Source organism: Myotis daubentonii, chromosome 2 (assembly GCF_963259705.1).
Source record: "Myotis daubentonii chromosome 2, mMyoDau2.1, whole genome shotgun sequence".
Taxonomy (NCBI): domain Eukaryota; kingdom Metazoa; phylum Chordata; class Mammalia; order Chiroptera; family Vespertilionidae; genus Myotis; species Myotis daubentonii.
In genome coordinates, this window is record NC_081841.1 from 147,636,390 (window position 1) to 147,662,367 (window position 25,978).

Here is a 25,978-nt window from a genome sequence, read left to right on the forward strand (position 1 = left end):
GAAAGGGTATCGTCGTACGCCAATTACCATTTTTCTCTTTTATTAGATAGGATTATATTCCACAAATGAGTGTGATCATGTGATATTTATCTTTCTCCAGCTGGCTTATTCCACTTACCAGGTATACTGGTTAATAATGTGGATATCGTAATCAAAACATGATAATTTCAAGAGAAACAACAAAAGTGCTTTATTGAAAGTAATGTTCATCACTAGCTACACATTTCCCCCCTCTTTAGGTAATTTGTGGATACCGTCCCAATAGAACTTTTCTTGTTTTGAGGCAAATCATTCAGAGACCCAATTTTCCACTTTGTACATTTTGAAGTGCTGCTCAGAAAGTGTGTGTGCCATCGATCTAACAAGTAGTAATCTGAAGGAGCAAGGTCTGGTGAATACAGCGGGTGGGTTAATACTTCCCAGGCAAGATCTTTTAATGTGTCTTTATCTGGTTTTGAAGTGTGCGATGGTGTCATCATGAAGCAAAATTACTTTGCTGTGTCTTCTGGCCCATTCTGGTCGTTTTACGATCAAAGCGTGGTTCAAATTATTTGTTTTCGGTAGCGATCAGTATTAATGGTTTCATCTGGTTTTAGAAGGTCATAATACATCACACCTTCCTGATCCCACCAAACGCAGAGCATTGTCTTCTTTCTGAAGTGATTTGGCCTTGCAGTCGATGTTGATGGTTGACCTGGATCAACCCATGATTTTGTGTTTGGGATTCTCAAAATAAATCCACTTTTCATCGCCAGTCACAAGTTGACTCAAAAAAGACTTTCTTTCGTGCCATTGAAGCAAATTTTACTGATGACTTTTTGGTTTTTCCATTTGTCTTTCATTCAGTTGATGTGGCACCCATTTTCCGTCCTTTAACATCTTTCCCATTACTTGTAAACGATCAGAAATTGTTTGCTGAGCAACGTTTAATCTTTCTGCAAGTTGTTTTTGAGTTTGACATGCATCTTCATCCAATAATGGTTATAATTGTTGGTCTTCAAACTTTTTCAGTTGACCTGGATGTTCTTTGTCTTTCACGTAAAAATCAACACTTTTGAAGCGTTTAAACCAGCATTCACAATAAGCTTCCCGCAGTATATGATAACTTTCAGCAGCACTTTTCTTCAAAATAATGAATTAGAACTTCCCGCAAATACTCTTTTTTTGGCACGAAACTCAACATTTTTAAGTGTAAAAATATCTATGATGTTAACACCTTCAGAAAACTTGACATACAAAGTTTTGAAGATTGCTGTCAATACAACAAAATAGTATACGTATCAAATCGCATATATATCAACATATGTGTAACTCCATCTATTGGGAAAAATCCGCAGTATTAACTGGTACACCTGGTAGCATGATGCTCTCCAGTTCCATCCATGCTGTTGCGAATGGTTAGCATTCTTTCTTTTTTACAGCAACATATTATTTCATTATGTAGATGTACCACTATTTTTTAATCCATTCATCTGCTGATGGGCACTTAGGCTGTTTCCAAATATTAGCTATTGTAAATTGTGCTGCTATGAACATAGGGGTGCATATATTCTTTCTGATTGGCGTTTCTGGTTCCTTGGGGATATATTCCTTGAACTGGGATTACTGGGTCAAATGGGAGCTCCATTTTTAGTTTTTTGAGGAAACTCCATACTGTTTTCCACTGTGGTTGCACCAGTCTGCATTCCCACCAGCAGTGCACGAGGGTTGCTTTTTCTCCCCATCCCCGCCAGCACTTGTTGTTTGTTGACTTGTAATGATAGCCATTCTGACAGGTGTGATATGGTACCTCATTGTTGTTATGATTTGCATCTGTTGGATGATTAGTGACTTTGAGCATGTTTTCATATATCTTTCAGCCTTCTGTATGTCCTCTTTCCAAAAGTGTCTATTTAGGTCCTTTACCCATTTTTTGATTGGATTGTTTATCTTCCTATTGTTAAGTTGTATGAGTTCCCTGTAAATGTTGGAGGTTTAACCCTTATCAGAGATAACATTGGCAAATATGTTTTCCCATGTTTGTTGTTTTGTTGATGGTTTCTTTTGCTATACAGAAGCTTTTTATTTTGATGTAGTCCCATTTGTTTATTTTCTTTAGCTTCCATTGCCCTAGGAGCTGTATCGGTAAAGATATTGCCATGACACATGTCTGCTATTTTGCTGCCTATGGATTCTTCTAATATTTTTATGGTTTCCCCTCTTACGTTTAAGTCCTTTATCCATTTTGAATTTATTTTTGTGTATGGTGTAAGTTGGTCTAGTTTCATATTTTTGCATGTATTGGTCCAATTTTCCCAGTACCATTTATTGAAGAGACTGTCTTGACTCCATTGTATGCTCTTGCCTCCTTTGTCAAATATTAATTGAGCCTAATGGCTTAGGTTGATTTCTGGGTTCTCTGTTCTGTTCTGTTGGTCCATATGTCTGTTCTTGTGCCAATACCAGGCCGTTTTGGTTATAATGGCTTTGTAATATAGCTTGATATCTGGTATTGTGATCCCTCTAACTTTGTTCTTCTTTCTCAAGATTGTTGCAGATATTGGGGCCTTTTTTTATTCCATATGAATTTTTGGAGAGTTTGTTCTAGGTCTGTGAAATAATTTGTTAGTATTTTAATGGGGATTGCATTGAATCTATAGATTGCTTTGGGTGGTATGGACATTTTAGTGATGTTGATTCTACCAATCTATGAGTACGGTATATTCTTCCACATGTTTGTGTCTTCCTCTATTTCTTTTTTCAATGTCTCATAATTTTCTGAGTAGAGGCCTTTTACCTCCTTAGTTAAGTTTATTCCTAGGTATCGTAATTTTTTGTTGCAATGGTAAAAGGGATTGTTTTGTTTCTCTTTCTGTTAATTCATTATTGGTATATAAAAAAAATACAGATTTCTGGGTATTAATTTTGTATCCTGTTACATTGCTGAATTCATTTATTAAATCTAGTAGTTTTTTGATGGAGTCTTTAGGGTTTTCTATGTACAATATCATGTCATCTGCGAATAAGGACAGTTTTACTTCTTTTCCAGTTTGGATGTCTTTCATTTCTTCTTGTCTGATCGCTATGGCTAGCACTTCCAGTATTATGTCAAACAGGAGTGGGCATCTCTGTTTTGTTCCTATTCTTAGGGGAAATGGTTTTAGTTTTTGCCCATTGAGTATGAAGTTGGCTGTAGGTTTGTCAAATAAGGCTTTTATTATGTTGAGGTATGATCCCTCTATTCCCACTTTGCTGAGTGTTTTTATCAAGAAAGGGTGTTGGATTTTGTCACATGTTTTTTCTGTATCAATTGATATGCTTTTTTGATTTTTGTCTCTCTCTCAATTTGTTTATGTGATGTATTATGTTTATTGATTTGCGGATATTGTACCATTCTTTCGTCCTTGGACTAAATCCACTTGGTCATGGGGTATAATCTCTCTAACGTAATACTGGATCTGATTTGCTAAGATTTGGTGAGGATTTTAGCATCTATGTTCATCAGAGATATTGGCCTGTAATTCACATTATTTGTAGTGTCTTAATCAGGTTTTGGGATTAGGGTAATGCTAGCTTCATAGGAAAAGCTTGGAAGTGTTCCTTCCCCTTGAATTTTTTGCAGTAATCTGGGGAGAATAGGTTTTAGTTCTTCTTTGGTAAAACTCCCCTGTGAAACCATCTTGCCCCGGGCTTTTGTTTGCTGGAAGCTTTGTGATGGCTGCTTCAATTTCCTCCATAGTTATAGGCCAATTGAGATTTTTAGATTCGTCCTGATTGAATTTTGGAAGGTGGTATTTTTCTAAGAATATGTCCATTTCTTCCAAGTTGACCAGTTCGTTGGAATAGAGTTGTTCATACTATTTTTTTTACAACCCTTGGTATTTCTGTGGGGTCTGTTGTTATTTTGTTTCTTTCATTTCTGATTTTGTTTATTTGGGTCTTCTCTCTTTGCTTCTTGGTGAGCCTGGCTAGAGGCTCATCAATTTTGTTTATCCTTTCAAAAAACCAGCTCTTGGTTTCATTGATCTTTTGTATTGTTTTTTTGGTCTCTATGTCATTTATTTCCCTCTGATCTTTATTATTTTCTTCCTCCTGCTTATTCCGGGCTTTTCTTCTCTCTTTCTAATTCTTTAAGTTGTAGAGTTAGATAATTTATTACCAGGTTTGTTTTGTTTTTTTGGTTTCTTTGAGGTAGACCTGTAATGCTGTGAGCCTCCCGCTCAGGACTGTTTTCATTGTGTCCCATAGATTATGGATTGTTGTGTTTTCATTGTCATTTGTTTCCAGGATGTTTTTAATTTCTTCTTTGATCTCTTTGATAACCCAGTCATTGTTTAATAACATGCTATTTAGCCTCCAAATGTTTGAATTTTTAAAAATTTTAAAAATATATTTTATTGATTTTTTTTACAGAGAGGAAGGGAGAGGGATAGAGAGTTAGAAACACCAATGAGAGAGAAACATTGATCAGCTGCCTCCTGCACACCCCCTATTGGCGATGTGCCCGCAGCCAAGGTACGTGCCCTTGACCGGAATAGAACCTGGGACCCTTCAGTCCACAGGCTGACGCTCTATCCACGGAGCCAAACCAGTTAGGGCTAAATTGTTTTTATTGTAGTTTATTTCTAATATTATGCCATTGTTATCCAAGAAGATGCTTGATATGATTTCAATCTTCTTGAATTTGAAGAGACTTTGCCTGTATTCCAATATGTGGTCTATTGTTGAAAATGTCCTATTGAGAAGAATGTATATTCTGTAGCTTTGAGAAGAATGTATATTCTGTAGCTTTGCGGTGAAATGTTCTGAAGATGTCGATTAAGTTCCTCTGTTCTAGTGAATTGTTTAGTATTGCTGTTTCTTTGCTGATTTTTTTTGTCCAGATGATTTATCCAGTGTTGTCTATCTCTCCCTTGATATCTTCTAGAAGTTTTTTTTTATGTATCTGGGAGTTCCTGCATTGGTTACATATATGTTTACCAGAGTTATATCTTCTTGTTGTATTGATCCCTTTTGTATTATGAAGTGGCCTTCCTTATCTCTTGGTATGGCCTTCACTTTGAGGTCTATTTTGTCAGAGTAAGTATTGCTACCCCAGCTTTTTTTTTTTTTCATTTCCATTTCCCTGGAAAATATTTTTCCATTCCTTCACTTTCAGTCTTTGTGAGTCCCTTATTCTGAGGTGGGTCTCTTGTAGACAGCATATATATGGGTCATGTTTTCTTATCCATTCAGTCACTTGATGTCTTTTGATTGGAGCAGTTTGTCCATTTACATTTAAGGTTTATTTTGATAGCTACTTGTTTGATAGCCATTTTTATTTTTATGCCCATGTCCCTTCTTCCCTTTCTATTTCTTCTTTTTACAATAGTCCCTTTAGCATTTCTTGTATTGCTGGCTTGGTAGTGTTAAACTCCCTTAGCCTTTTTTAGTCTGTGAAGCTCCTGAGTTCCCCTTCAATTTTGAATTATAGTCTTGCTGGATAGAGTATTCTTGGATTCAGTCCCTTGCGTTGCATCACTTTGTATACTTCCTTCCATTCCCTTCTGGCCTGATATGTTTCTATTGAGAAATCATGTGATAATATAATGGGAAATCCCTTGTAGGTAACTTTCTCTCTTTCTCTCTTGTAGCCTTTAAGATTCTCTATTTGTCATTAACGTTTGCCATTGTAATTACGGTGTGTCTTGTTTTGTGTCTTTTGGGGTTAATTTTGTTTGGGATTCTCTGTACTTGTGTGACTTTTTCTTCTCCAAATCAGGGAAATTTTCTGTCATTATTTCTTCAAGTCTTCAAGGTCTTCAAGGTTTTCAAGGCCTTCTAATCTTTGCTCCTCTTCTTGTCCTTCTGGTACCCCTATTATACGTATGTTACATCATTTCATGTTGTCCCAAAGTTCTCTAAGGCTCTCCTCCTGCTTTCTCATTTTTTTTCTCCAATAGCTGTTCTGTCTGGGTGTGTTTCTCTGTCCTATATTCTAACTCACTAATTTGGTCTTCCGCTTCTTCTAGTCTACTGTTGAAACCTTCCATATTGTTTTTTATTGTAGCTATGTAATTCTTGATTTCCTCTTGATACTTATATAAGTTGGTGATTTTCTCGTCCATCTGGTTATGAACTGTATGACCCTTACTCTTAATTCTTTTCCTGACATATCGCATGCCTCTGTTTCATTTAGCACCTTTTCTGGCAATGCCTCCTTTTCTTTCCTTGGGGGGTTGTTGCTTTGTCTCCCCATTTTTGCTATCTCTTTTTGGCCCTGGGCACCCTGCTTGGTTGAAGACCCAACTGGGGCAATGGTCTGAAAATCGTTAGCCCAGAGGCTGGGTCTTCTTTGTGTCTCACACCTTTATTGTCTCTGCTCTGAGTTGTATCCTCTTCTCCCACGGATCTAGTCCCTCAGTTGTCTGCTTCAGATGCTCGGGGTGGTGTGAGCATGTGCACAGTTCCTCTGGTTTGGGACTCCCTGTGAGGACCCAGAGCCCTTTGGCATGCAATTCACTGTGTGGCCCTGGCACCTGTGGCAGGGTGGCACCCTAGATCTCTCTAGCAGTGCACTTGCAGCACAGGTCCTTTGGCCCCTGGCGGGGCATACCAGGTTGCTCCAAGTAGACCCTGCAGGACTGTCCTAGGGGCCGGGGATAAGTGGGCGTGTGTTGCTCTGGGTTGCACAGTCAGAGCTCCCCTGTGGCCTGAGTGGGTCATGTGCTGGATTACTCCAGGTTTCCCTGGCTGCAAGACCCTGGACTCAGGGTGAAGTGGGCATAGGATGCTCTTGGTCACAGAGTCCTTGCTTTCTTATAGCCTGGAGTGAAGTGTGTGTTGGGTTTCTCTGGATGGCCCTGGCAGGACTGTCTCTGGGGCCAGGGTGTAGCGGGCCTGGGTTGCTGGAGTTCAGTGTGGAGAGGGCACCAGGTGGATCCAGGTCAGGCTAGCAGCATCAGTCTGGGGTCCAGGGCAGGGGTGAGGCACAAGGTTCCCCCTGGCTTGCACTCACTGCGGGGTCTTGGAGCTGGATCCTAGGATGCTGGGCCCCAGCAGGCTGGTGAGGAGGCCTGGTGCGGGAATTCACTCTGACAGCGCATGTGCCGGGGTCCAACCCCAGCGGGTCCAGGGGTCCCCAAAGGTGTGGACGGAGTCGGCGAAGAAGGAAGGACACGGAGACAGCGTTCAGTTGATCAGCAGCCTAGCCAGGATCTCCAGCCAAGTTCTGGTCTGGATCTCCAGAGAGGTTCTGCCCAGGTTCTCCAGTCAGGTTCAGTCACCAGGTTCTAGTCAGGCTCTCCTGCCAATCTCTGCAGTCAGGTTCAGTCCAGGATCCCCTGCCATGCTCTCTCGCCAGGCTCTGCCTCCAGGCTCCGAGGCCAGTCCCGGTCCAGGAGCCTCCAGCATGCTCTCGCCAGCAAAGTTCTTCTGTCTCTAGAGAATGTTCTGTGTAGGTTCTGTGCCTAGGCTCTGTCTCTCTTGGTCCTGTCTTCCAAGCCCCGTCTCTGAAGTTCTGTCTTATAAGTTCTGTGCCTTGCTGTCTTGTTACATCTGTATTTATACCAGTTGATTTTAATCCTGTCAATTTCTATTCCAAAGGTTAGGACGTTTCTTATCTCCATTCCAGGGAGTAAAGATTATGTAGCTTAAGCATGATTGTTCATAGTTAAAGTGATTAGTTACCCGCCTGGCACTTAGTTGAGGGGTTTTATTCCCTCCCTAACTTCAGGGGAAAATCCCTACCTGGGGATTCAACCTTTCTCGGAGAGGTGACCTTGGTTAAAACACAGCGCCAAGAAGGTGAGCAAACATATTAAGAACCGTATGCCATATATGCCAGGTCCCTTGAAACAGCAAGGATGGACCGGCTCCCGGCACGCATGCTCCCTACAGATGTCTGGGAGCCTGCTGGGAGGCACTGTGCCACTCATTGCTGAGGCACAGTGGTAGTTCCATGCTGGTTATGGCTGGCAAACAGCATTCTCTAGGCATCTTCTGCCCTTCTTATTGAAAACTAGTAGCCTGGTGCATGAAATTTGTGCACATTGAAAGTGAATTAATTAGAGGAACGTAATTTCGACTCATTATCTAATATTAATAATATGTGAGCATGAGGCAGTCCGCGTTTCTGAAATTCAGTGACATGAATTTTAGCTATTACTTTGCCAAATAAATGGAATTTACATATATCATTTAAAAGAGCATTCAGCTTAATATTAAAAACTCTGGCTACCAAGTCAGGTCTGTTTTCAACTTTTTGCCAGCATTGTAAATTATTTGCAATATCTGCCCATTTGGTGTTGCACATCATGGTTATGAATAAATCGGGCCTGCCATACGTCGTTACAATTGCCATAGCATCCTGATATCACTGCTGCATATTTCTGGGACTACCCTCAAAAGATGATGGAAGTATTATCATTTTACCAATGGGCACATTGTCATTTTCAGGTCTAGATTTGAGATAATCCATGAAACCACTATATTTTTCAACTCTCAACTTAGATTGGTTTGCTTTGATGAAATTTATCTGATTGGCCTCCATTTTTGAATATGAATCCACGATAAACTGTTGAGTTAATTTTCCTGCATTTAAAATAGGATTGAACGTGTCCCACACAGAGAGATGAAATCCATAATACTGCATTTGTGTGACTCGTGTCCTTACATTGTGTCTAGTATTATTGTCGACTACACTGTTGTCTCTGAGTCTTAATGCAATATCTGTTCCCCAGCCTTTTTCACCATGTGGGAAAAGAACAGGATATATGATTGCATCTAATGTAGGAAACAGGATATCGATTTGTTTCATTTTAGTGGCATTTGGATTATTGGGATCTGGTTTACAATGAATGAGCAAGTCCCTTTCAAAAGGAGGCTCTCTATTATCGTTTCTGAATATGACAGCAACCTTGGTTACATGGGGAGAATTATATCTACCTGGGTCACTGTTACGATCGTATTTAATTGCCACTGTTACTTCTGTGGGAGCAATAACTTTTGCTGCTGCTTCAGATTGGGCTTCCTTTTCTACCTCATGTAGCATCTTGTACGATTTTGTTAATTCATTTATGTCATGCATGAGGTTGTTGATGTTGATCATGAGTCTTTCTGAGCGACCCTGGTTTTCTGGAATTGCTGATCTTTTACTTGTAGCTTCGGCTGTATCCAAAATATAGAGTTGAGCAAACTTCGGAGAAACCCCATCCGAAGGATATAAAGTTCTATTATGGTGATAAACTTGTCCAAGTATTCGAAAACAGTATGGTCCATATCCTGATGACGATGCAATATTTGCACCCATGGAAGCAAAAGCAAAAGACTATTTATAGAACGGATATTTTCCATTAAATTTTTATTGTCAGAATCTTCGTTTGTCATTAATCTTTTAAAATATGCCGGGTAATCTGGAAAATGTATATCATTTGAACAGACTTTCCCTTTGCTACAACATCGAGTAAATTTCCCATCGGTCGGTTTTTCATCCAAGAAATTGAGTGATAGGCAAAATTCACATCAAGCAGTCATTCCACCACAGCTGTGTTTGAGAATTGCATCCTCATGTACTCCATTTTCACTGAGAAGGCAGTTCCTACCGGTATTGGTAGTACTTGTTGATGACTGTTCTCTCGACATATTCTGTCGTCACCACCGCCTTCTCTCAACTTGAAAGGCACGTTGGTCTTTAGACATTTTCTGTCGATAACGCCAGTGTTTTTTGGCATCAGAGCGACGTTTTTCCAGTAGCTGGTGTTCAGATACATCCTGTCGCAGGCACCACCTTCTTTCAAGATCAGACGCACGCTGCTCTGCAGACATTTTCTGTTGATAACGCCAGCATCTTTCGGCTGCAGAGCTACGTTGTATCAACAGTTGTTCTTTAGACATAGTCCCACCTCTCTACTGTACCTGTCTGAGATGCAGGTGAATGAGAGTCCTGGCTATCAGGCCGCTGAGACCTGTCTGACCAAAGGCTGATTCTGGCTGATTCTGTGGGGGTGGGACTTCCTCCTCCCTGCTGTCAGTTTCCACAGCTGTGATGAGAAAGCTGGGGTGACCGAGCCGCACCTCCAAGCTGCCCTCTCTCTCTCTCTCTCTGCTCTATGTCCAGCGGTCTCCTGCTCTGCCAAGTCCTCCAAACCTCCCACTCTCCCCTGGCAAGGTCCCAGGAGCCTGCGGGCATGGCTAGGCACGGGCGGCATCGCCTCCCAGGCCGACGAAGGTCCTAGGAGCCCGTGGCCGCGGCCACTGTCGCCTCCTGGGGCGCCTGACACCTGCATATGCAAATTAACCACCATCTTTGTCGGGTTAATCTGCATAATCACTCTGATTGGCTTGTGGGCATGGCTGGAGCGTAGTGGAGGGACAGCTAATTTGCATGTTTCTTTTTTTTTATATAGGATTGTCTCCTCAGCTGTGTCTAATTTGTTAATTCAGGGTGGATATTCTCTGGTTTAATTGCTTTTCTGGCCTGGCCTTAGGAGGAGATGCACGACACTGCTGCCTATTCAGCTACCATTTTTCTCTCAACATAATGAGTGGTTTTATAACATTAATTTTCCTAAATCTTCACTAGAGAGAGAAAAAAAAGTGTGCTTTTCCTGGCTGTTTTAGTAAGCAAGAGCCCTGTGGGGTCATTTCTTCTTTGGTGTCCTTGCCCTTGAGTTTTACAAGCTCAAAGTAGGCCCATGGGAACTGATTATAATTCTCTTCCCTCAAGGCCCACTGTGCAGATAGATATGCACAGGGATCAGATCAAGCATGCCCACTCCAATTTCAGGACCTTTCTTTTCCAGTGCCCACATTGAGGCTAATGAATTTTGTGTGTTTTGTTCTTTTGTTACTACATTACTGTGGTGCACTTTGAAGCCAATTTGGGCATTTGACTTACTTTTATCACCTGTTTTATTCATTGATAATATTGGAGTTTTAATGTTTAGAAAGATAAAAAAAGATTAATTTGTAAATCCCAAGTTATGGTTAATTTAGGTTTTGTTCTTCTATGAAAATGGCCCAGTATATACAGGAGGATTGATGGGTTTCCTGTTTGAGTTATTACAGAGTGAAGCTGAAAGGCTCATGTTCTTTTTCAAAATGTGAAGGATGAGTAAGGGAGACTTGTAAAACTTGAAATTGAGACTGAGCTACATTTTAGAATTTGTTCCATTCAGGAAGTGTTTTACAGGCTCTATTTGAAAGAAATCACATGATGTTGGACTTATACATGGATAATCAAATTTCCTTCTACCTCCTATGGCTGCTGCCTATAGAATTCTTGTAGAAAGTTTCCCTTTTTATATTTTATAGGGATTGCCATTTTTATTGTTATAAAAATTTTTGAATTTCTAATTATTAGTATTAGTTCCTGATCTTTTACTACTAAACTACACTTATTCTTCTTTAATATACTTTGGAGCTCACTTATTGAATTTGCCTAATTGTACTTTGTGTGTGTTGAAGTGCCTAGTTGATTAGGAAGCTGATTTGTATAGATGTTGGCATCTGTTTATGAGAGGCTCATATTCCTAGTATTAGCACTAGTCCTATCTAATAATAGACAAACATGGTAATTGACCATACCTTCGCTACACCTCCCATTGGCTGATCAGCACAATATGTAAATTAACTGCCAACAAAGATGGCGGCTAATTTGCATACTGCAGGCAGGGCAGGTCAGCACCATCCCGCCTGCCCTGCTGCCATCCGGGCCTGTTATCTGCAACCCGGGGTCGCAGGCGTCCCGTGTGCGACCTGACCCAGGGCGGTGGGGTGGGGCAGTGTGGCTTCTCTGTCACCCCAGCTTCCTCATCACAGCTCCCTTGGGGGCCTAAGCCTTTAGTCAGACATCCCCCAAGGGCTTCCTGACTGCCAGAAGGATGTCTGACTGCAAGCTTAGACCTGATCCCCCGGGGAGTAGGCCTAAGTCGACAGGTGGACATCCCCCAAGGGGTCCTGGACTGCAAATAGGTGCAGGCCGGGCTGAGGGACTCCCCCTGAGTGCACAAATTTTTGTGCACTGGGCCTCTAGTTTTATATATATATAGATATGTGGATATATGTATATATATCCACATATCTATATATCTATATCTATATATCATCTATCTATATATAGGTATCTACAGTGGGGCCTTAACTTACGAGTTTAATTCGTTCTGAGACTGAGCTCGTTAAGGAGGTCATTAAGGAGCTCGTTAACTCAAATTACTCTATCAACTCAATGCAAAAAATTGGCCGAGAGACAGCTGGTATCTCAAAAAACTCGTTAGTCAGGACACTAGTAAGTCAAGGCCCCACTGTATGTATGTATGTATGTATGTATGTATGTATCTGTCTATATACATATCACAAGCCACTGGAACGACTGGAACAACTGGTCGTTATGACGCCCACTGCTGCCAGCCATCTGTCCCGATCTGGGGCAAAGCCAGCCAACCTTCCATAGCCCCTTCCCCTGCTGGCCCCACCCCTGATTGGCCCAGCCCTGATCAGCCCTGATCAGGCCAGGGCCGGTGGCCAACCTCCCACAGCTCCTACTCCCGGTAAGCCGGCCCCCATCAGCCCCAATCGGGGTGGGCTGGACCCCACCCGTGCACAAATTCGTGCCCCGGGCCTCTAGTTGCTAAATAAAAATGGTATGTTGTAATGAAGACTGCTGAACTGAGAGTCAGGAAGCATTCTTGTCTTAACTTTGCATCACTTTAGTTTGTATTTTGGGGCAGGTTTAATTAACAACTTGGGCATTTTATTCATCTGTAAAATTGAAGAGGTGAACTTTGATTATTTTAATGATCTCTTCCATGACATTCTATAACCTTTCAATGCTAAAGAGTTGCCTTTCTAGACAAGAAAGTATTTTATTAGTCATTCCATATTACTTTCCCACTGTGTAGGAATTTTGAAAGTTGTGTTTTTTAAATTACTCAATCAGCATTAATATATCACCCATATTCCTTTGTGTACTGTTGATTTCTAAAATTGGTCTCAACTTATACCAATCTCATTTCTTCGCCATTTCCCAGCCAGAATGTTCCAGTTTATTTGCTCTAGAATGTGCTTCACACTCTTGTACTTATATGTTTTTGCTCATACTATTCCCTTTTAAGTATCATTCCCATCCCTTGGCCACTTTGAGCCCCTATAACATTTTGTTTATACTTACTTTGGCCTTGTATGATAGCTCTCTATGTATTGTATTATGCTGTATATGAATGAGAGTGTGAACTCCTTGAAGGCAGGTGTTTAATTTTTATTATTTTATTAATCCTATTATTGAATCACATAATATTTTTCACATAAGTAAGGTTTTAATATTTGTAGAATTGAATTTATAAGATGATTAATGACAGATAAAGTCAATAGCTATGAACAGTGAAAAACTAACAGGATCATAAGGAAATTCACTTAGTCATTTTGAATTAAAGTAGTGTTTTAACCATCTATGCTGACTGCAAACATTTGTATTCCATGGTCACTTATGTTCTATTATAAGTGCCTCCTATTCACTTATTCTTACAGAGTCATCTGCATACTTAACACTTCTATTTTTTTCTTCTCCCTGTAATCCACTTAACTACTTGCCTTCATTCATCATTGTAGTTTAGCACTGCTTTGGTCTTAAAGTTAATATCTAATTTTGTTAACACAATCCTGCTTTGTTTTATATCTATACTTTCCAGGTTTTATCTCCTTGATCTTGTTCATAGGCTTATCAGCTTTAATCTCCTGTTGTTCTTTTACACTCTTCAATTTACATATCATTACACTTGCTCTTTTACTTTAGAGAATTCATTCATTCTGTGTTTGTTAAAGGCATAGGCCATTTGGTTGCTGTCTCCAAATAGAGTTTATATTGACAAGTGTCTTAGAATCAGTCTAATGTTGGGGGTTGAATTGCTGGCCATGAGGAATGAGCTTGAGTTAGCTGTCAGACTTGTACTCTATCTTTTTAATGGGAAAATACCCTCAGTGGCAGTACTAGCTAGCACTAGCCCTTTTGTCAAAGGGAGTTGATATGGATTACAGAACATGTCAGATGCTAATGGGCATTTGTATACGTGAACTTTTGCAGGGATGAAACCTGGGTTATAGAATTTGTCAAAGAATTTCAAAATGGTAGTCTTGGGCATAAATGAATGAGTAGAAATGATCTCCCTCCCTCAGATTCAGTAATCTTGAATTAATTATTGCCTGCAACAGGTGCATGGTTGGTTCGGACTAGATAAAAGAACAAAGGGCAATAAGACAATGAGTAAAAAAACTGAAAAGAGTCAGGGAAAGTAAAAGATGTAAGGTAAAAGTTGCCTAATTTGCCTATCTTTGTGCCACTTGGAGTCAGTAGTTGAAGGGTTGTTGGGAACATTATGGCAAAGAAAGTGGACTTGAGAAGATAATGTGAGAATGTAGCACAGGAAATTTCTGTTGGACTTAATTTAAAACTATGTTGTTTTTAGTTCTATTTTCACAGTGCATCCCGATCTCTAAGAGCTTGTCATATTACCAAATGTTTAAGTCGGATATTATATTTGCATAATAGTAAAGAGTAGCTTATACATTCCTTAAATATATTGATGTTTAATTGTATAAACACACTATTCTTTTAAGGATACAAAAGAGGAAAAATCTACACTGTCCATTCTGTTCTATCAGACATACTGAATAAACAGGGAATATCCAGGACTCCTTCCTTAGTATTTGTAGGAGCATTTCATAGTAGAGAACAAAATTGCATGCTAATTTATACAAATAATTTGGTTAATTTCAATTTTAGAAAATATTAAGTCATTTATTTTTATCTTAACAGGTATCTTTCAGATGAAGGTATTGAAGCTTGCACAAGTTCTCCTGATAAAGTCAATCTAAATGACATCATCCTGATTGCTCTCAATGTAGGTATTTTATTAACCTTTTTAATATTCATGGAAAATATTGCATAGAATAAGCTGGATTTTATAAGTGATATGGAGCAATAAAAACATCTTTTACTTTTATTGTCCATTTTTAGTTACAGTGATGTTTCTTGAATTTGTTACTCTCATATAAGCAAATTATTAGAAATATCTTCTTCCTTTTTTTAATATATTTTATTGATTTTTCACAGAGAGGAAGGGAGAGGGATAGAGAGCTAGAAACATCAATGAGAGAGAAACATCGATCAGCTGCCTCCTGCGCACCCCCTACTGGGGATGTGCCCGCAACCAGGGTACATGCCCTTGACCGGAATCGAACCTGGGACCCTCCAGTCCGCAGGCCGATGCTCTGTCCACTGAGCCAAACCGGTCAGGGCTCTTCTTCCTTTTAATATCTTATACGGAATCCAATAAATAGGAAAAAATGCAATTAAAACTTCTTTTTTAAACCAAGTGTTTAGTTATAGAATTTCATAACCTTTGCATTATCTGTATAGTAGCAATAAAAACTGATCTTATTCATTGAAACAAATTACCATTTAATTAACATAGAAACACTGTTAGGTTGTAGCTTTTTGACAATTCTGTTTATTATTTCAAAATAGCTTTTTCTGTTGATAAAAGTAATATATATTGTAGAAGACTTCATAAAACACAGAAAGTAAAATAAAAATATTAAAATTACTTATAATTACTGTTAATGTTTTGATATGTGTTTCTTTCCAATCTTTCTCCTTTTACCCATCTGAATAGCTATATCTTTTTCATAATTGCAATTGGTTTTTGGATTTTTTGGGGAAGAGTTATAAAAATTATTCTAAATATAGATATAAGTAAACAACTATTCTTTTTTTCATTCTTGCAGTTACCCCAATGGAAGTTTTCATGTTGCCTTTACAATGACAGTCTCTTAATCAAATTTATTTACCTATTATACATAATCAATTAAGTTCATAAGAGAATCACTGTCTGTCATAATCATCAGATTATTGCAAAATAGGTATGGCAAAGCAGAAAGAGCAGCAACTGATTTAAAATATAAATAAATATGTATGACTGAATATAACTTTTCAAATCACCTAAGTTTATATTTCTATAATGAAACTTGGGTTTAAGCAGATAAAAATTGTTTTGAAATCTCATTTTATCAGCGTCTTTGAATTTTATCAATAAGACTAATGAGATCTTTTTATTGTTTCTGAGCTAAGGAAGTTTTTAATAAACGAGACTGTAAGCCCTGGCCAGTTTCTCAGTGGTTAGATACCATTGGCCCGCAGACCAGGCAAGAGCAGGAGGCAACTAATAGATGTTGCTGTTTCTCTCTCTCTCCCTTTTTGCTTCTTCACTTTTACTCTCTCTAAAAAATCATTGGAAAATATCCCTGGGTAAGGATTAAAGAAATTTTTTTTTAAGTAAGCATTCTTTTAGAAGTATACTAATACAGGCTGTCTATGACTACAAATGGAAATTCTCCCTAGACATTTTACTTTCTTTGACTTGCACCCAAATTAGTGAATTCAACTTTCATAAAATGTCGTAAAGAACTCTATTTTTTTGTTTATTTAAGAAAAAATCCTAAAGATGACAGGAAAGAGATTTTGTGATAATCTTCTGTTCTTCTATATTATTCTTATATACTTAGGTAAATAGCAATGAACTATTCATAACTGGATGTGAAACTTTAAATGAAATAAGTCAAGATGGCTTTTGTTCTGTGCACATGAGAAGTACACAATGACCATTATTTTAATGAATTAATAGTCTTTATAATTTTCTCTGAAATATGTAATCAAACACTACAACCTAAGTTATCATACCATATAACAGAGGAAAAAACCTTTTTAAAAAATATACTTTTATTGATTTCAGAGAGGAAGGGGAGGGAGGGAGAGAGAGAGAGAGAGAGAGAGAGAGAGAAATATTAATGATAAGAGAGAATTATTGATTGTCTGCCTCCTGCATGCCCCCTACTGGGGATAAAGCCCACATCCCGTGCATGTGCCCTTGACCAGAATCGAACCCTGGACCCTTTAGTGTCCAGGCCGATGCTCTATCCAATGAGCCAAACCAGCTAGGGTTCATTATAGTAAGTTTAATCACCTAGTATTTTCTCCTTATCTTTAACAAATTTTTCCATTATAATTTATGTGGTTAAAGGCACTCTAAGTCTATTTTCTTTCATTTTGCTCTTAAGGCAATGAAGAGCTACTGATTTTTATAATTTAAGAAAGAGCAAACAAAACAGATTTATTAAGCTAATCTCAAACTCCCAATCATCAAGGTAATATCTTAGCCTAAATAATAAGGCCTTATTCATGAGTATTGATAGTTTTCTTCTGAACAAAAATTTTTTTAATATGTATTTTATTGATTTCAGAGAGAGAGGAAGGGAGAGGGAGAGAGATAGAAACATCAAGGATGAGAGAGAATCATGGATTGGCTGCCTACTGCACCCCCCACACTGGGGATCTAGCCTGCAACCTGGGCATGTGACCCGACTGGGAATCAAATCGTTACCTCCTGGTTCATGGGTCGGTGCTCAACCACTGAGCCACGCTGGCTGGGCCTGAACAAATTTCTTACTATTCCTTTCATTTCTACTTCCTGAAGTAGACAAAAATCCTTAAAAGTTCTGCTTTTTATGTAGACTGTAGTTGAAGTTCTGTTTTTATGTCAGAAATGTGATAACTTTTTATGTTTTGCTTTGAGGTTTGCTGAGTAATATGTATTTCTGCATTTTCATGCAGTTAGCTATTTGTTTGCCAATTTCAGTTTTTATAATTTTTTTAACCAAATTAAATACATCTTTACTATGGGAAATCTTACTATAAACTCCTTGCTATTGCAGTGAAATTGTTCCCTGGCATATTTGTATATTATATAGCTTTGTTATGTTAAGGATGCTATAGCCTATAGAATAATGTGTTTTCATGTATCTGGATATCAAGGTTGTATCAAACTTAATTGTCAAGAATGTACACTTTTTATGAATTCATTTCATTTTGGATTGTGGCATTAATTTTTTAGTAAGGGTATATAGTTTACATAAAATAAAGTTTTAGAATTCAGTATAGAAAATTTAGTAAGTTAAAAGTTTACCTAAAGAGATAAGACCAGAGTTAAGGCTATCTATATATTAATGTTGAAACTACTGGTTCATTTTAAATAGCATATATATATGGAACTGTGTTATTTGCAAAGATTGATTATATATTGTAGAAATCATAACCAGCTAGAAGACATTTATTTAAAATTTTCTCCACAAACTTTAAGTAATTTCATCTTTTATTTGTGATTGAGACTATATTTAGATCTACTTTTCTTTATAATTATATTTTAATAATAATATTTTTATTTTAGACAGACTTGAGAACAATTGGTAAGAAATTCCTCCCCAGTGACATCAATGGTGGAAAGGTAGAAAAGGTAAAGAAAAACGTTAACTTCCTACATTTTGCAAACTGCTATAACTATGAAAGTCCACTAATTATTAGAGTTAAGTTTTATCAGTAGAAACTGCAACTGCAAAATATTTTGGAGGCAAACAGGTCACACAGTCATCATTACGGTGATTTCCTATACATATGAAGAATTATTAGGACTTACACTTTTAACCTTTTGGTGACTTTTAAACATTAAAAAAAAAAACTTTTGTTTTAAGAATTATAACTATGGCACATTTGCGTATGAGATTTGCTAGATATTATCAGAGCTTAGGAAAAGAACCCTTTCATACCTTTTTATTTTAGTTACCTGTTACGTTTATCTAATGAAAGTATATTTTATTTAATAAAAGTATATTTTATTTAATAAAAGTATATTTTATTTAATAAAAGTATATGAGTGTAAGAGAATATTAGGAGTAATTTGGCAAAGCCATGCTTTGGTTATTTCTATCATTTTGCATTTTACATATGTGTAAATATATATATTTGTGTTCAACTTTTTTTCAGTGATCTTTTTAAAATACAAGGATAAAATTTTTAGATACCAACTAATTAGTCTTTTACTTCTTACCCATTTATTTCTATTTACTTTCTTCTTTTTATTTGAAAATGCATGTAAATTATGTCACTCATGAATTTTCTGTTTGCTTTTGGTCATATGCTATTGGTCTATGTGCTATTGATCACTTTTCAAACTATTAAGGAACATCATTATCCTTAACTTAAATAAATATTTTCAATGTGTATGTTTTGTGTTTTAATATGTATTCTTATTTAAACACTCAAATGTTGAAAATAGTTATTGTACATATTTAAAATTTTAGATAATTTGAAAGGTTTATTATATAACAACATATTTGTCACATTTCTAAATACCAGTTCACTTATGCAATAGATAGTATTTATTTTTTCTGGGCCAAATTTCTTATTTTTAATCAAATTTATTGTTTAATAAGATCATACAGGTGTAAAGTGATCTTATCTATATATGCAAAGTGTCCCCTCGGGAGTTCAACCGAGAGACCAGAAGTTCGATTACTGGCTATGATGTGTGCTGACCACCAGGGGGCGGCGCAGAATGAAGGGAGGCCCTGGCCAGCAGCTAGAAGGCCCCGATTGGCCCTGATCTCCAGCCAGGCCTAGGGAATTTCGTGCACTGGGCCTCTAGTTGGTTAATAAGATCATATACGTTTCATCTGTATATTGCATTGTGTGCCTGCTACCCAAAGTCAAATCATTTTCTGTAACCATATATTTGGCCCTCTTTACCCTTTACTACCCCCCAGTCCTCTTCCCTCTGGTTACCTGTATCTGAGTTTCAGTTTTATATCTCACAAGTAAGTTAAATCCTATGGTTCTTAGCTGTTTCTGACTGACTTATTTTGCTTAGCGTAATATTCTCAAGGTCTGTCCATGTGGTTGCAAATGGCAGTATTTCATCTTTTCTCATGGCTGAATAGCCGTGGTATTTGTTTAGAACCATAAGGGTTTCTAATCTACTCTAATTTTTAAGGCAGATACTCAGAGAAGAGGTTCTAGAAGTTCTTTAGCAATTTATTTTAATGTTTAACAACACTGTCAGCAAACTTTGATTATATTTTAATCTAAATTTCTTTTTTTTTGACTTTCTAAATCTTTTTCTTTAATTAAATCTTTATTGTTCAGATTATTACATTTGTTCCTCTTTTTTCCCCCCATAACTCCCCTCCTCCCAGTTCCCACCCCACCCTCCGCCCTCACTCCCCACCCACTGTCCTCTTCCATAGGTGCACGATTTTTGTCCAGTCTCTTCCCCCATCCCCCACACCCCTTTCTCCCCCAAGAATAGTCAGTCCATTCCCTTTCTATGCCCCTGATTCTATTATGATCACCAGATTATTTATTCACTTGATTCTTAGATTCACTTGTTGATAGATGCATGTTTGTTGTTCATAATTTGTATCTTTACCTTTTCCTTCTTCTTCCTCTTCTTAAAGGATACCTTTCAGCATTTCATATAATACTGGTTTGGTGGTGATGAACTCCTTTAGCTTTTCCTTATCTGTGAAGCTCTTTATCTGACCTTCAGTTCTAAATGATAGCTTTGCTGGATAAAGTAATCTTGGTTGTAGGTTCTTGGTATTCATCACTTTGAATATTTCTTGCCATTCCCTTCTGGCCTGCAAAGTTTCTGTTGAGAAGTCAGCTGACAGTCGTATGGGTATTCCCTTGTAGGTAACTCGGTTTCTTTCTCTTGCTGCTTTTAAGATTCTCTCTTTGTCTTTTGCTCCTGGCATTTTAATGATGATGTGTCTTGGTGTGGTCCTCTTTGGATTCCTTTTGTTTGGGGTTCTCTGCGCTTCCTGGACCTGTAAGTCTATTTCTTTCACCAGGTGGGGAAAGTTTTCTGTCATTATTTCTTCAAATAGGTTTTCAATATCTTGCTCTCTCTCATCTTCTGGCACCCCTATAATTCTGATGTTGGTACGCTTGAAGCTGTCCCAGAGGCTCCTTACACTATCTTCGTATTTTCGGATTCTTTTTTCATTTTGCTTTTCCAGTTGGGTGTTTTTTGCTTCTTCGCGTTTTGAATCTTTGACTTGATTCTTGCGCTCCTCTGGTCTGCTGTTGGGTGTCTGTATAATATTCTTTATTTCAGTCAGTGTATGCTTAATTTCTAGTTGGTTCTTTATCACAACATCGAGGGTCTCATTAGATTTCTTGAGGATCTCACTACATTTATCGGCGGTCTCACCAGTCTTTTCGAGGGCCTTATTAAGTTTATCGGCAGCTTCTAGACAGTTCTTGAGAGACCTTAAAAGTGTGGTTTTGAGCTCTATATCTTCCATTTCTGACATTTGCGTCCTGTTTCTTTGTCTCCGCATTTTTTTATCTTTTCTTGGTGCACCCCCTAGTGGTCTTTGTGCACAGTCTTGTAGTTAAGCCTTGATTGTTGTCGGTAATACCAGGGGTGATTTGACCTCCAGGCTAACTGGCCACGAGAGTCAGCTGTGTCTGCAGTGGGAGAGCTTCTGTGCTGGATCTCTAGGGCGGTGCTAATCTAGCCTTTGCCTGAGGCTATCCGGCAAATGGTTCTGCGCAGGGCTTGGGTGGGGCGGGTCCCAGGGGATCAATAGGGCGTGCGGAGCGAGCAGTTATGGCTGCTCTCAGTTCCGTCCCTAGGGGCTCTGCCTCTCAGAGTCCCAGCAGCTGCTGCAAACATCGGAGAGAAAGCTGCCTTCGAGTTCCGACCGAAGCCAGACAGTCCCGCTTCTCCCGTTTGAGTCTGGGTCCCTAAAGACTCGCCCGGATCTGGAGCTCAGAGTCTGAAACTCCCTCCCGATTGAAAACAGCAACCGCGCCCTCCGCCGCCAGCCCGCTCCGTGCGCGCACTCGGCACCTGAGTATTTCACTTCAGCACTGCACCTCCTCTGAGTCTGGGTATGATATTCTCTTTCCTCCTAGTTGTAGAATTTCCACTCAGCCAGCCTTCCTGTGGTTCTGGATGATGTCTGTTCTGTCTTTTAGTTATATCTCTGAAGTGGTTGTTCGAGGCAGCAATCTCCAGCGTTAACCTATGCCGCCATCTTGGTTTCTCCTAATCTAAATTTCTTATGCTGCAACTTAAAGTCCACATGTCCTCCCTCAGGGGAAATGGAGAACATCTGGGAATAATTCTTCATATACCTCAAGAATTGTAAAATCACTGCCTGCCACAATGTTCTTTTTGCCGAAGCCATTTATCTTGGTTCCTTTGTTTATTCAGTCTCAAGCTTTCCTTCAACTTCATTGTTCTCAGGGTCTTCTCTAGTCTCTTACATTTCCTTTTTGGTTGTGGGAGTAGTTCTCAGACTTCATTGTACACCAAGGTCACCCTAAAGCTCAGCTAAAATACAGACTGCCAGCGCACCCCACTCCATCCCACCCCCCATTTTCTGATCAATTGAACTTGGATAGAGTCTGAGAATTTGTGTTTTTGAACCAGTTTCTATGGGCTGTTGATTCTGCTTTTTTTCTTAGCATGGGAAGCATACTTAGAAAACTGCTGTCCTGTGAAACCCCAGCTTAGCCGGCAATCTTGGACAAGTGTGATGAGTACAAAACCCTTTCCAGTAAAAATAACTAATATCAAAGTAGTGTCTGTGGATCCCTGCACTACTACATTCAGGAAAAACGAGGAGGTTTCTGTCTTTGTGTTTTCCATTTCTTCTTTCTGTGTCTTTAGGGATTCTGAGAACCCACCGCTGCTCTATGCTCCTGGGGATGATGAAGATAAGACTGTACTCTGCACCTTCCACTTTCTCAGAATAGTTTTTCCTTGAAAAAGTTTTACTTGTGGTTTTTGTAGAACTTCCTTTGAATTTAGCTAATAACAGTAAAAAACAACTTAACACCTTTGAATGTAGAACTTTCTGTGACAAATTTTATCTTTTAAAATATTAATGCTAAGTGACTTTAGCTTTTTACATAAAATGATGTTATAAACCCTTTTCACATGAAACAGATTGAGTTGGATAACCTCCTTCTGCTCTTCCTCTGGATTATATTTTTCCTTTCACTACCTACTTCTAACACCAAATATACTTCTCTTTGCAATATTAGTGGAGATGATTTGAAAAATAATTTTAATAGAAATTTTAGAAGCTAATTCACAGATTGCTCATTTTATTTGCGTTTAGTTAAAACTCATACATTATATAAAAATAAAACTATTTGAGGCCAAAGTAAATGTTTAAGGAATATATTTTGATGTGAATTGAACTATTTATGTTTCTTTGTAAAATAAGACATGTAGTAAAAGCTAACTTTATTTGGGCCTTTATTGGAATGCTTATTAACCAGTATTTTGCCAAATTAATGGTGATTGAGTCATTATAAAGACATGTCTTCAGTCACTAAATTATGTATGTTGTAGTTCTCGTTTAAAGTAAATTTTAAATTAAAAAATTAAATTTGTTTTAGTCTGTGCATAAGATATAGGGCAACATTTAATAAGCACAGTATTTGCATAAGTAATATGCCTATTCCTTAAACATGTCAGGTTTTTATATTGAAAATGAGAGAAAGAGAGAGAGAGGAAGAAGAAAGAAAGAAAGAGAGAGAGAGAGAGAGAGAGAGAGAGAGAGAGAGAAAGGAAGGAAGGAAGGAAGGAAGGAAGAAAGAGGGAGGGAGGGGAGGAGGGAGGGAGGGAGGGAGGGAGGAAGGAAGGAAGGAAGGAAGGAAGGAACGAACGAACGAACGAACGAACGAACGAGCTGGGTTACCTAGTGATGTTCCAAATAGATCATACTGGAAATTAACTTTCCAAAAACTAATGTAGACAGAAAACTTAAAATATGAGATAGACTAGTTGTCTCAGGAAGAAGAGGCATGGTTGTGATTTGTTTTAGATGATATGTGGAGGGGGAGGATAAAAAGATAGGGACTGGTAGTATAGCAGAAATTTGAAGGTTTTAGCATCATTGGGCTGGACTTAAATCCGGATTTTCCTGCTTAGTAGTTTTTGTGACTTCTGGCACGTTACTTAATCTTGTTAGATTTTTGTTTTCTTATCATTCAAATTTATGTCCCTTATGACACTGAAAAATGACATACTAAATGTGCAATGCACATGGCAAGGATTGAGGATTATGAGCAGGTTAGGGTGAGACTTTTGTGCTGCAGATCTAAGAATGCATAAATCCTTATTACCTTGGTTGGGTGTCTTGTTATTGATAGATATCCAAGGAATTCAGTGAATGAAATAGGCAAATGGATTCTTCATTATTGACTGGATGTTGACCCCCACCCTAATGCAGAACTCTATTGCTGGATTTAAGTTCATCTGAGTATGATAAAATAAAAGCAGGCCAAAAGCCCCACTCTGCTTCTTCTACTAAGTTCCAAGCTGCCAGTGATAGTACCATTAAATACACACACACACACACACACACACACACACACACACATATACTGAGTGGCCAGATTATTATGATCACCTGATGTTTGTAGGCAAATTAGCTATAATTTCACGCTGAAGTTGCTAGAGGGCCAGACCATTATAAACGTCTGAATAGCACTACATACCTAAGTATCGTTGCTGATCAAGTTCATCCTATCATGTTGATGGCGTATCCCAATGGAGATGGCTTCTTCCAACAAGAAAATGTGCCATGCCACGGTGCTCATATTGTGCAGGAGTGGTTTCAAGTTTCAAGAACATGAGGGAGGCTTTACCTTGCTTAGGTGGCCCCCACAATCACCAGATCTCAATCCAATTGAGCATTTGTGGGACGAAGTTAAAAGACCCATCAGGCAGCTGGTTCCACAACAATGAAATCTCACAGAACTGGACAGGGCTATTCATCAGGCATGGTGTCAGATTCCTCGCATCACCTTTCAACATCTCGTGGAGTCAATGCCAAGAAGAATCGTCGCAGTATTGAAGCCAAAAGGTAGCCCAACGAAGTACTGATGTGGTGGTCATAATAATCTGGCCAGTAATAATAATCTGGCCACTCAGTGTATATCGATTTCAGAGAAGAAGGGAGAGAGAGAGATAGAAACATCAATGAGGAGAGAGAATCATTGATTGGCTGCCTCCTGCATGCTCCACACTGGGGATCGAGCCTGTAATCCAAGCATGTACCCTGATCAGGAATTTATTTAATCCTGACCTCGTGGTTTATAGGTTGATGCTTAATCACTGAGCCACTCTGGCTGAGCTGATCATACCATTTTTAGGGGAGAGAAAACTAGAGGAAAAGGTGAGGACTGGAGAACATTTGCCCCAGTATTTAAGAACAAATACTTAAGAAGCAAGAGACAGGAAGAGGCTGTCTTAGGAGCTACCTCCATTAGTCTATGTGGTCCCTTTGAAAGGGCCTCAGCGTGTGTCTGCCAACCCTGTTGGAAGCTTATTCATTAGGCCTCAGGGTCAGTGCAGTGTTCTGGAGAATCTCCAGAGTTGAGAGTAATTCTCCTTGGAGGAAAATTAAAGGAGTATAGAGAGGAGTCTCCAGACTTCTTCTCCTGAGTAGCCAAAAATAAATGCTCAAATGGTCTGTGTTGTTTTTAATATAATTTATACAACTTAGATAACACAGTTTTCAGCATTTAGAAATTTAAGAATGGAAAGGAAGAATGGAAAGCTGATAGATCTGTAATGAGGTAGAAAGATTGTAGGGCTTGAGGCTCAGTAGTTAAGAGTCAACCTATGACCAGGAGGTCATGTTTTGATTCCTGGTCAGGGCATGTGCCCAGGTTGTCAGCTCGATCCCCAGTAGAGGCCATGCAGGAGGCAGCTGATCAGTGATTCTCTCTCATCATTGATGTTTCCAATTCTCTCTTCCTCTCCTTGTCTCTCTGAAATCAATAAAAATATATCTTAAAAAAGAAAAAAAGATTGTAGGTCTGTGGTTAGGAGAAAACAGTTAATCCTAGACACATTTAATTTACATCTCTCCTGTTCCAAGGCAAACCTGGGGCCTTCAGAAGGGCATGGTCATCTGGAGTTTGAAATTGGCCTTAACAGTTGCTGTTACCACCAACTAATTTGGGAGAAAGTAGAATAGTAAAAAGATCAAGTAACTTTATTATTAATATAGTTTTTCTCAGGTTCTTTTCTCTATCCTCTCATTCACTTCTTAACATTATTTTGCAGTTTCTATATTTTCTCCACAACCTTGATGCAAAGTTTTC

The 25,978-nt window shown here is 38.6% G+C and overlaps 1 protein-coding gene across 5 annotated transcripts in view; it reads left to right on the forward strand.

The window, feature by feature from the left end:
- The window catches only part of TDRD3 (tudor domain containing 3), a 211,064-nt gene that overhangs the window by 75,456 nt on the left and 109,630 nt on the right, over positions 1-25,978 (forward strand). For 4 of the 5 annotated variants that reach the window (XR_009451346.1, XM_059684798.1, XM_059684799.1 and 1 more), the window contains exons 2-3: positions 14,768-14,852; positions 18,234-18,299. Coding sequence is in view for 3 of the 5 variants with exons in the window: in XM_059684798.1 (XP_059540781.1) it covers positions 14,768-14,852; positions 18,234-18,299 (151 nt within the window). In the remaining 2 variants the exon portion in view is untranslated. The remainder of the gene's footprint in view (positions 1-14,767; positions 14,853-18,233; positions 18,300-25,978) is intronic. The other variant, XM_059684801.1, reaches the window with a different exon arrangement.